Genomic DNA, 12,706 nt, shown 5'->3' on the forward strand with positions numbered 1-12,706 from the left:
GACCATTAAGAACCGTTATCCTCTCCCTAGATTAGATGACCTGATTGACCGATTAGCAGGAGCGAAATATTTCACGAAGATAGATTTACGTACTGGCTATCACCAGATACGTAGTCCGAAAGGCATGTCGAAAGAACCGCCTTTCGGACTAGGTATGGCCATTACGAGTTTCTCGTATTACCTTTTAGGTTAACCAATGCTCCAGCCACTTTCCAGCAAATGATGAAAGATCTTTTTCGTGAACATTTGGGAAAATTTGTGGTGGTGTTCCTGGATGATATTTTGATATATAGTCGTACTCTTGAGGATCATGTCAGACACCTTACGATTGTCTTATCTATTTTAAGACAGAATCGACTATATGCTAAGATAAGTAAATGTGAGTTCTTTATGACAGAAATCATTTACTTGGGACACAAGATCACTCGCGATGGATTGAGCATTGACTATGACCGAGTTCAGAAGGTTCCGGACTGGCCTATACCGCGAACAGTGAAACAACTTCGTTCTTTTCTCGGTTTTGTTGTTTTTCTTCGGAAATCTGTACGGGAGTACTCTCAGCTCACACTACCGATGACCGACTTATTGAAAGGTCGTGGACGTAAGTCAAATCAACCTATCACTTGGAATAACGATTTGGATATGGCCTTCAGATTTTTGAAAGATAAAGTCAAGAAAGCACCTATCTTAGCATTACCCGATCCTAGTCGGCCTTATGTTCTTGAAACTGATGCCAGTGACTATGCTATCGGGGCTGCTCTATTTCAAGATGGCAGACCGGTTGCTTTTGAAAGTAAAAAGCTAGACGACACTCAATCTCATTGGCCAACCCTTGAGAAGGAGCTTTATGCTGTGATTCACGCTCTCAAGGTTTGGAGACATTATTTATATGGCTCCAAGTTTGTGGTATTGACTGATCATCAGTCAATCAAGTATGTGTGTGATGCAGATGATTTGAGAGGAAGGAAAGCTCGTTGGGCGGAGTTAATGCAAGATTTTGATTTTGAGATCCGTTATCGGAAAGGGTCCATGAATAGTGTTGCAGATGCGCTTAGTCAAATTAGAGAGGTGAATTCTTTGTCGTTCACCGAGATTTCTACTGACTTATTTCAATCATTGAGAGGGCTTTGCAGGACTGATAGTTATTTTGGTCCATTTTGGCGGAAGATCCAGGACGGGAGCTCATTGATTGACCAAGACTCAATGACTGAGCACTCTACCATTCAGGCTGCAGGAGACCAGTGGATGATTCAGAATGGTTTACTATTCCGTAATGACAAAATTTGTGTACCACAGATCCCAAACATTAGGTCCAAGATTCTTAAGGAGTGTCACGACGCCCCTTCTGTTGGACACCCTGGGGTACACAGGACACTATCGTTAGTGAAACACACTTTTTATTGGCCAAAGATGAAAGGGTATGTAGAAGATTATGTTCTCAAGTGTCAGATTTGTCAGGCAAATAAAGCTGAACACTTTAGACAGGCTGGGTTGTTGCATCCTTTGCAAATCCCAGGTAATAAATGAGAAAGTATTTCCATGGATTTTATTACCAGATTGCCAAGAACACATCATGGCCACGATTCTATTTGGGTTGTGGTAGATCGCTTGACAAAAATGGCTAGATTTTTACCGACCCGGAAGACTATTAGAGCTATGCAATTAGCAAGGCAATTTATCGAGCAATTGTTTAGACTGTACGAGTTACCGCAGGACATAGTCAGTGATAAAGTTTACGAGTGATTTTTGGAAACTTGTTTTTGAGAAGTTGGAAACAACTTTGAATTTGAGTTCCTCTGATCATCCTCAATCGGATGGCTAGACTGAAAGAGTGAATCAGATTTTGGAGGATATGCTTCGAGCATATGTATCCAAAAGACAGAGTTCATGGGAGGATTATCTTCCTATGTTAGAATTTGCATATAACAGTACTAAGCATACGAATACAGGTTTTAGTCCTTTCATGCTTATGTATGGTTTTCAACCTAGATCACCTGTTATAGTAGGATTCTCAGGACTTCGGCATGATGCAGCACGTAATTTTTTGCAAGATATACAGGAAATGTTACAAGTTGCGAAGGAATCTATTAGAAGTGCTCAAGATCGAGATAGATTTTATTCTAATAGACATCGTTCACCCAGAGAGTTCTCTCAAGGAACGATGGTGTATTTGAGAGTTCCGAAAGATTCCGAGACTTTACGGACAGGTCGATCTCCGAAATTATCCCCTAGATACTGTGGACCATTTCGTGTTACACGACGGATTGGTTCAGTTGCATATGAATTGGATTTGCCTTCTCATGTGAAAGTTCATCCTGTATTTCATGTCAGTAGACTTAAGGAAGTACTAGGTGGAACAGATCAGTTAGTTACTCCTCAAGAAATCATAGATGTCGAGGACATGACATTTGTTCCGCACGAACCTGAAAAGATTCTTGGATTTCGTGAAAGAAGATTACGTAATACGCTTATCACGGAATACAAGATCAAGTGGAAGGATCGTGTTGAGGAGGACGCTACATGGGAGACATTGACTACTCTTCAGAGAGATTACCCTAGCTTTTTAGTGAGCTCAGGAGTGAGCTCTTAGAGGAAGGGGAGTATGTCATGTGCACAGTGTGTATCTACCGTGTGCTACACGCACGCAAGACTAGTTTTGAGGCTTGGGGAAGCTTGGAGCTAGGCAGGCTGATTGACGAGCTAAGTTAGGGATATACTAACGGGCGGGCACCCAAGTATGGACGGGCGGACGCCCAAGTGTGGACGCCCGATGACCGGGGGCCAGTCGGCCTGCTGTAGGCAGCCGACTGCACATGTGGGGGCATATAAATAGGCCCCCAGCCCCCATACTACACTTGTATCATATTCGGGATCTTCTTGTGTATATCAGAGCAGAGTTACACGCCTACTTCTCTCTCTCTCTTGTGCTGTTTTTCTGCATGCGTTTTTTGCTCTTGTGTTCCCAGATCTGGTCATCATCTCCGCTACGTATTCTGACATGGTATCAGAGCCCTAGGCTCTAGATAGGTCTTGGGACTTGTGTGAGCAAGAGGGGGACTGTTTTGTGGCTGATTGGTGGACTGTTTTGGGCTGATCGGGAAGAGAAGGTGCAAGAGGAAGGCGGGCTGATTTACTGGACAGCCACTTGCAGGTTTTAGTTCTTCTTTGTTCCCACCCACCCACCCACCCCTTTTCAGAGTACATCCCCGCTATGGCAGATCTGTTTGAGATGGCCGAGAGACATGTGAAGATCGCGACACTCCCCACGTTCCCGGTGGACCGTCAGTTGGACGGGAGCAACTACGGCATATGGAAGGTGATGATGGAATTTGTCCTGGAGTCTTACGACCTCGCCGATTTCGTCGTTGTTGGTGTTCCATGGCCGGAAGTAGAGGAAGGGGAGTTACCGTCGATCCGAAAGGACCGGGAGGCCCAGACACAGCTGTGGGATCGTGTCAACGCCAAGGTCCGTTCGTTTATTTTCCTCAACTGCCCACCACATGTAATCAATCATGTAAAGCATATGACGCTGACCAGAGGTATACGGCAGCATTTGGCCTCACTTTACAACAGGATATCGCCCATGAAGAGGATTTCCTTGGAAGTACAGATGTGGGTTATGAGCCCTGCAAAGTCGTCGACGATGCGGGAGCATATTAACAAGCTGCAGGCTCGTCAGCAGGAAGTTCTTCAGGCTGGGAAGGAGATATCGTCAGAGGACATGGCCATCATGTTGCTGTCACATTTGCCCTCTTCGTACTCAGCATTTTACTCCTCTTTGATTACCAGTGGGTGGCAGGCTCAGCACCATCACTTGGGAGGAGCTTGTGCCCATGGTCCTGGACCAGGAGGAACGATTCACGAACCCTCCTCAGGGTGGAGGTTCGGAGGCCTTAACTGGCCAACGGTCGAAAGGCCGTAACTCGGGCAAAGGGAAGGCTTCATCGGAGAAGTCTTCTGAGAAGAAGTCCGACGCTGACCGCGAGAAACTGAAGGCAGAGAGGACCTGTAATGATTGTGGCGAGAAAGGCCACTATTGGAGGCAGTGTCCCAAGCGGAAGACCGAGAAGGGTAAAGATTCCTCAGTACTTGCTCGACTCATGGTCAATCAAGACAACAAATTTGGATCCATACAAATAATGTCTCAGCTTTGCTTCTACCAAGGCTAAGAATGAGATTTTAATGGTTCTCGAGCTTCCTTGTGATGGATAATCTTGACATTGTGTTATGAGGCTTCAACTAGTAGGGATGCTCGGATTTTGTGCGAAGCTGAGGAAGAGGGTAGTTCTTAGATTTTCTTCTGAAGCTATTCTTACTCTTCCACAATCCATGTGTGCTCTATTTTATATCTTTTTCCCCAATTTTGCCAAATTTCCCTGATTTTGGTAATTTACTCCTTTTTTGCCAAAATTTCATGATTACACAGTTTTAGAGTGGTTTCTACAATATTTTAAATATTTAAAATTTTATGAAAATATTAATTTCTTGAAATCTTTCAGTTTTTTAGTGAGGGACAAAACCTTTCGCAAAAAAACCACAAAAACCTCAAAACGTCAAAAGCTTTGAAATGTTAATTGTGACTATGACAAAAAGTAAGATTAAAGTGTCTTTTGGCAGTTGCAAGGGGGAAAGGAAAACAGTGCTTCTTGGTGGAGTTTATCTTATGATGAGATCATATAAAGGGGATGAAAAAGTTAAGGGTAGCCCACGAAGGTGGTTTGGGGGGGGAGGGGGATTGGAGTCGCTTACATATATGCATCAGCTAGATGCAAACCATCAGAAAAATAAAAATGTATAAGGAGAAACGGCGGTAGGTCTTATGAGATAGCTAATCTTGACTTGAACTAGGATGCAAGCAAGAGCTAACACCATCATCATGCAACAACGATCATAATGATCATAAGTACCTGCAATTTGATAGTTATCCCTCTTTCCCTTTCAAGGTCCATATTATCCAAAAACTGCTCCTTCATGTCCCTATCACTGACAGTACCAGTTGTTTGTAGAAGCTTGTCTGCTAGAGTTGATTTTCCATGATCAATATGCGCAATTATAGAAAAGTTTCTGATATGAGACACTGGAACCTGCAATACAATGCAAATAAATCTTGAAAGTCACATACCAAGGATTGTAAAAAAATATAGAACCTCGAGAAAATTGGAACTTACACAATTTTAAGATTACAAGAATTCAAAGCAAGCCTTGATAATGCAAATTGTGGTGGCATTCAGACTTCTTACAAGTTAGAGCTCACATTCGTGATCACAACACCCCCCCCCCCTCTCCCTCCCCTGCCCATAGCCCTGGTTACCCCCACCTCCATCTCTCCTCACTCGCTGCCCTGTTCTCCGCCCCCTCTGCACTCCCACTCCTTTATCCCATCTCTTCACACCAGCCCCCCCTCCCTCCTATCCAAAGCAAACCTCCAGCTCCTCGCCTCTTCAATGACCTGCCTCCAGGGCACCACCTTGATATGCAAGTTCATTGGCAGCATGTCGGCACTGGAATAGATCCGAGACCTCTTGCCCTCCTTGGCCACGAAGTCTCTCGCGCCATTCCAATAATATACTTCAGTATTGAGGGGGGGTCGGCCCATTCGGGGCCCTAGTGGTGGTGTACTCTGCAGTGCCTTTCTCTTTTGCAAGTTATCTTGTGCAGTGATGTATCATTCAGTTGTTTTGTGCAATGTGGATTTTACATTTTAAGTATCGACGTGCGTATTGTTCACGAGACGGTGCCCAAGGACGTTCACACCTAGCTAGTGTAGTTACAGTGGTATTAGAGCATGGTTGTTTCCCTCTTTTCAGTGGGAAAATGATCGTTTGGGCATTGGGCTCCGTGTGGACAGCTGTCAAACACTATGGACAGCCATGCACAAAGTGGTCAATGGGCTAGTTCACATGGCCAAGCAAATGGTACTCCTACTTCTCAAGCTTTGGGCAATAACCATATGCATGCAAGTTACATAGAGGAGCAAATACAGGTGGGACAGCCTTCTCGAGGTAAACAAATGTATTGAAAGCAAAGATTGAGCATGTCAAAAGGCAGTTGTATGCAAGGGAAGAAGAGCTCAAGATGCTCTATGATAACCTGCAGGTTCACAAGCTTATGAAGGCCACTAAGGCCGAGTCTATGGTGGCACACGCTATGGATTCTATGGTGAAGGAATTGGGTATGAATCCCCGGAGGTAGCCCACAACTACCTTATACACAGTGGAGATTAGGGCAACGCAGGTGAACTTTTGTGTGAAAGAACCCCCACATGTGGAAACAAGTAATGCTATGTATCGGAGGATAAAGTCTTATGACACAGAGATGAGGCTTCCGTAACTTCCAAGCAAGCCTCCATCCCACATGGATCAGGAAAGAAAGGGATGTACATTGCCAAAAAGAGTGGCAAACATGATATAAATGTACATGTGATGCACACTTCCCATGGGAAAAGTGATAGGCATGTTAGCCGTGCTTTGCCTATGGAATTGGCTAGAGATGAGCCCCATCATGGGCTGAAAGTTGTGCATAATGTTGAGACAGCCAAACCTGATTATGTATCACCTGCCACTCATGCCACCGAGTATACCCATGGTGAACGAGTCTCATGCAAGGATCCTCATGTGAATGCAAGTGTTGGGAGGCCGCCTTTGCAATCGTCACCATTGCATAGAGCACATGCCTCCATGCCGCATGTTTCTCGGCAAGGTCTTAAACATGCACCTACTGCTGCCCCATTGGATAACTGGAAGAGAAAGCTAGAAGATGAGAGTCACCATGCCAAGAAGATTAAAGAATTCAAAGCAGGTGACAAATCTATAAAATCTGAAGCCTATCATGGTGATTATGATGCAAGCAAGGCAATGGCTTTTATAACCCAATTAGACATTGCCTTCAATGATGAGGAGTTTTTTGAGAAATCAAAGATTTGCCAAGTGAGCATGTTTCTAAAGGGCTCATCTACCCAGTGGTAGATCACGGAAAAGCTCTCTAGCAGCCCCGTTCACACATGGAAGGACTTAAAAGAGAGATTTTCCGCACAATTCTTGCCTCCCAATGCCGTGGAGAAGATCATGAGTAAGTGGGATAAGATTGAGCAAAAGGACAATGAGTCTGTGCACACACATAAACAAGTTTTGGAAGATCTACTTGGAGGTCTCGCCATTCTTGTTTGTGGGAGAACCCAAGAAGAAAAGGAAGTTCAAGTCTAGACTTCAACTGGTCTACAAATCCGGTCTTGAGACTCACTACAATGCTACCTTGCAGGACTATATAGCAGCCACTCTCACCACCGAGCAACTAGAGCATAAATTGCAATGTTCTGCCAAAGGAGACCATACTTTCAAGGGCAAAGAGAGGGCTGGTCATAACCAGCAAAAGAGCGGACAGCATGCAAAACTTTTTGTGAAAGATATAAAGAGTGGTGGGAAAGCTGAAAATATGGAGCCCAAGGATGCCTCTCAGAAAAGAAAGAACAAGTTTAGCCTCACTCCGGAGCAAAGGAAGCAATATGCCAAGGAAATGCTTCTCATGTGGTAGCAAAGATCACATGTTTCATGAGTGCCCTGAGTGTAAGAGTAAGGACAATGAGAAGCAGCAAAAGGCAAATGTGCTTGCCATTCCCAAGATGTGCAAGGGAATACAAGAAATAAAGACAAAGAAATGATGGTTTGCAAAGCTTGGGGTGCTTGCTTTTCCCATTGGCACATGCAGTTCATCTTTGCTATCGTGATCTCTCTTGATCACTCTTACTGTGGAGCATAGTGCAGGGCAACATTCATAGCTTTATCACCCTGCTACCCGTTCACACCGTTCACTTGAGGGGGGTTTGTTGGTCATGTCCACTCCTGGCTAGTTCAGGTGTGAACCCAGCTTACCCACGGGTATTGTTTTCCTGTGACTGGACACAAGTTTTTTCCCCGTGTGAACACACTTTTGTGTGTTGGGCACTTAGCCCTAGGCTTTTTAGTACTCACTTGTACTTTCATTTGATTCATTCATTGAGTACATCTTTTCCAGTACTCTTACGTTTCTCTGTGCTTTAGGTTGTGTGTGTGTGTGTGTGTGTGCAGGCTAGCTGCCCTCCTACCCAACATCACATGCACATAAGATGAATGCTCTATGCAAATGCAGAATGCTTTCAAATGCAAATCCGAAGGCTTCTATTGACTTCTACATGCATGAATGATTCTCTTCAAGTGGGGGTTCAGGGACTTGACTGATTGATTGATTGTCTAAGTCTGAGGAATGACCTATGTAGCTCGTGCTGGGGCTTACAATGGGGCCATGGCATATGACAACATCATATCCTAAAGGGTCCTACTGCTGAACAATGATGCACTGATGATGAGCCATCTTGTCACCATGCACTACAGTGTAGAGTGCATGTGATGAAGGGGAAAAGGAGAATCCCCAATGTCATAGTGCTAATGCTAGAGCACAGTAGTACATAAATGCATCACCTGAAATGCATGTCAAAGATCATGTGGACATCAACTGCATCAAATCAAGAGGCATTGCATAATACCCCCCTAAAGGCAAGCATCCAAATGCCAAGCTGAACTGCATGTAATCCACATCAATGAAAACAAGAGAACAAAGCATAGCTCTATAACTGAACAGTGATAAGCATAAGAAGAGGTAGCAGATATACGCATGTGTAAAGGCAACAGGATCCAGAAGTCATGCCTATGAGACATGCAATGTAAGCTGCGAGATAGAAACTCATCAATGGAGGATCCGATGAGGAAAAATCAGCAATGGTAGGGCTAATAAAAGTAAAAATTCAGCAATGGGAAAAACTGAAAATCGGGGGAAAAGTGGGGACACGGGGCGGGCATCAGCCAATGCTATGAGAGGATGGGTAAACTCTCAGCGATGCCATGATCAGTGGCATGTATGACAAGTGTAAAGATGCATAATCCCACAATGAATAATATACATGTGACATGTCAAAACCATGAGGGCAAGCCAACACTAGCCAAGTGTGTAAAAGTCACTCCACATGTGAGAAAGTGATAATGTCAACACTGTAGAAACAATCTCGCTGCAAGGGAAAACAGCATAAAAGGCATCTCCAATAGACATCACATAAGAGAAAGTGTCTAGCATAGACAAGCATAAGGGTCAACAAGCATAAGTGACCATGAGGTATCACCAACTGCATGTGGGCAAGTAAAATCCCCCCCTGAAATGCATCTGCCAGACAATGCATACCAAGAAGTACTGACTATAGAGCATAGTCATCAAAAGCAACGGCATCAGAAGACATCTCTGCAGGTGATGAAGATGTAATGGTCAAGGCTGATACATGTGTAGCCAAATTGGCCTGATCTGCACCTGTGGAAGAAGATGCCAGCTTCTTCTTTTTTTCACTCTCAATACGCTTCCTGCATTCCTCTATGGTGTGCCCTGTTTACCTGCAATAATTACAGCGCTTTTTCTTTTCAAGCTTGTCCTCTGTCTTGGGAGGATCCGATGGGCTAGGTTTAGGCCTAAATCGATTCCTGCGAAAGGGAGCAGCCATTGCTAACTCAGCAGACATCATGTTGTTCTTGTTGGAACGGGATTGCTCTTCACTGAGTAAGAGAGTCACAAGGTTGTCAAAAGTGACCGCATTAGGTGCATTGCCAGCCAACAACCGTAGACTAGTGCCAAATGTCTGATAAGAGTCGGGCAAATTACGCAAAACTGTCTGAACAAGATAGCCATCTATAAAGACCTCATCAATGTTAATGAGCTGCTCTCGTAGATCTTTCACATGCGTAAGGTACTGATCGATAGAGTCACCTTCAAGCATGCGGTCAGTCTCAAGCTTGCCCCGAAGGTAAGCTACACGAGCCTCATTGCGACCTGAATACAACCCTTTGCAGTGATGCAGGAACGAATGTGCGGAATGATACGGCACGAGAGAGCAATCAACGCATGGACCTAAGCATCCCTAGCATCCCAAGTACGCTGCTGCTGGGTAGGAGGAGAACGAGAAGGTGGACCTGCAGGAGGGTGTGCGGGAATAACTTCACCTTCCGCTGGAGTAGGTGCTAGAGAACGCTCCTCAGTGCCATGCGCATATAGCCATACATTCTTGGCAACCAATACATGACGCATCATATAAGCCCACATAGAGTAGTTATCCCCATTGAGCTTGTCCTCTTGAGATAGCATGCCAAAGAGGTCATTATTACTGTTGGCCATAACAACCCAGCAAATCTGTCACAAGTCACCACGAGTAGGCAATGCCCAGCAAAACCGTAAGAATGCGGGAGATAAATAGCAGGATAATCAATGGACTAAAAGGGAACTCTTTCACCACAAGAAATACATATGCATGTCCCAAATCTGCAAGTGTATTGCACAATGATGCAAATCTGTCAAAGTGTCCACAATGGCATACATATAACATGGGCTGATTTCTCTACTCATAGCCCTAATTGGTAGCCCTAGCATGGCACGTGCATATAAGTTTTGGACTTATGCATGTGGCAATTCTCTAGAATTCGCTTGAATAATGACTAAAGGGGGAAAAACCTAAAAGTGCTCATGTATTATGAAGGTTTCCTCTAGAAAATCCTCTTCAATTTCCTCTAGAAATCCTCTTCTTCCATCAAAGAATAATTTTATCGTGCAGCCTTCATGAGAATCCAGTTGATACCTGTCTCCACTTCTCTGCTTCAACACATTTTTGTGTTTACATTTACAATCCTCATCATACCACTTGTTTGCTAAATGTGCCCTGCAAATGATCTGGCTTTGGATCCAGTAATATATGAGAGAAAAAACTTCGAGCAGCTATTCAACTAAACCATCTATCAACAAACCTCATTCAAGGAGATTATCAATACAAGCCTGACTTGGTCAATGAGGAGAGAAGTTACTTCTCTCCTCAAAGACTTACTTAGGCCTCTATCTCCTTCTTGCAGGGTCGAGAGTCTTTCCATACTCTAAAACAAACTACCACTATCTGCACATTTCACATATAGGACACACATACAAAATGTTGATTAGCTGCCATTACACAACGATAAACCATGCCATAGTAAGTTACATTCCATTCTCCATGTCACAATTTCTTATGGCCCATCTCCTCAACTAGATCCCAGCTACCTTCGGCCATGATTGCGATGCTTTTGATGGCCAGGGCACTCATTCTATTGCAACAAAAATTTGCGGCCAACATTGTTGCTAGTTAAGACAGTTCAAGTGTGATCAACCAATCGATACTTGAATCAATACCAAGAACATGTACATTGCCAAGAGACATACACCAGAAGCATGGCGCTGAAATGGTCATGCTCAAATCCATGAAATGCCAACTGCATGTGACTAAAATCATATAATGATCAAATCAATGAAATGATGAAATGTCAAGTGCATGTGATCAAAATCATATAGTGATCAAATCAATGAAATGATGAAATGCCAAAAGCATATTTACCCAAATCAATGTCAAGAGCGTACAGCTCAAATCGAATGCCAAGAGCATACTCCTAAAAATCAAATGCCAAGAGCAAACAACTTGCGAGAAGGGTGTACTGAAGAACCCATTCTTTTGTTGTCTAAATGTAAGAGAGTGCTAACCTTAGAGAGGCGATCTTTGCCCATGTCAATGGCGTGGATGTTGGACGGGTGTGAAGGTTTGAGGTCTGAGAGCTCAGGAGCTTCCACGGCTCCAGTTTGGCAACGGGCGGCGCCCAAGAGCACACGTAGCACGCGTGGTGTGAAAGAGTGGGGATGCTGCCCATCTGTGGTTCGTGGGCGCTGCTGCCCACCGCGAGAAGAGAGACGCATGGCCTGACAAGGAGGCTGCTGGTGGTAATGGCCAGACTGCTGGTGTCGACAAGAGAGAGCTTGAAGGGTACTCGAATTGGAGGCGAGGAGGTCCATGCCCAGCAGCGAGGAGGCTGCTGCCATCCTCGCAGCTCTCACTTCTTATCTTACTTGTGTTAAAGCCGGGCCAAAGATTTTGAGCCTGTTTGCTATCGACCACACTGTTGGCCTGATGGAAGCGAAGGGACCTCTCTTAAGGTGATGGAAGGAAGGACCTCTTCTGTCCACACATACTCTGCTATCAACAATAATATTTGTGGGTCTAATGCATTAATTAATTTTTATTGTGGGTGCATATTTTAATTCAGTCTAATGTATTAATTAATTTTTATTGTGGGTGCTTCTCTTTAATTTTTACACGAAAACCTTAGCTTCGATAAGGTTTCGAACATTAGTGCTCCTCTCACCCCCTCTAACCCATATCCGCCTGCCCCCTCATGCATCTCTCATACTAAAAAAGCAATCTACTAAAAAAAGCAAAAGCAAGATTGCATTAGTTCTCATACTAAAGTGAGTCAATGAAGGTTGTGATTTATTTCAAAGAATATTCCCAACTATTTAATTCAAGCGAAGAAAAAAAAATATTGTGGGTGCATATTTGTCATTAATCTACAAATACTAAATCTAATAATTATTCTAATACTAATGTTATAACTGACAATATTTAGGGATTGAGCTTGTAATGAGATTTGATATATTGTATTAGGCCCACCATATTTATTTGAAGATTGGTTAGGATTGTGTGCACTTGCCCGAGTGGCCTCAGCTCATCAAGACCCACCCTACCCAAGAGGTATGTTCCTAGTATTTCATGATGAGTTCCCATGGACACTTTTGTATCACCTCGGTGAGATAGCTATGTTTATGTTTATGTTTTGTTTCTATTTTA

The 12,706-nt window shown here is 43.9% G+C and overlaps 1 protein-coding gene across 2 annotated transcripts in view; it reads right to left on the reverse strand.

Annotated features, from left to right (window-relative positions):
- LOC147630383 (translation factor GUF1 homolog, chloroplastic-like) overlaps positions 1 to 12,093 on the reverse strand; it is a 91,917-nt gene extending 79,824 nt beyond the window's left edge. The window contains exons 1-2 of one of the 2 annotated variants that reach the window (XR_015267632.1): positions 11,569 to 12,089; positions 4,908 to 5,084 (exon numbers count right to left, since the gene is read on the reverse strand). Coding sequence is in view for 1 of the 2 variants with exons in the window: in XM_086810246.1 (XP_086666372.1) it covers positions 4,908 to 5,084; positions 11,569 to 11,901 (510 nt within the window). In the remaining variant the exon portion in view is untranslated. Of the gene's footprint in view, positions 1 to 4,907; positions 5,085 to 11,568 lie in introns of both variants that reach the window. The other variant, XM_086810246.1, reaches the window with a different exon arrangement.
- Positions 12,094 to 12,706: the final 613 nt, after the last annotated feature.

Source organism: Cibotium barometz, chromosome 16 (assembly GCF_041138505.1).
Source record: "Cibotium barometz isolate CiBa-2024 chromosome 16, ASM4113850v1, whole genome shotgun sequence".
In the NCBI taxonomy this organism is placed as follows: domain Eukaryota; kingdom Viridiplantae; phylum Streptophyta; class Polypodiopsida; order Cyatheales; family Cibotiaceae; genus Cibotium; species Cibotium barometz.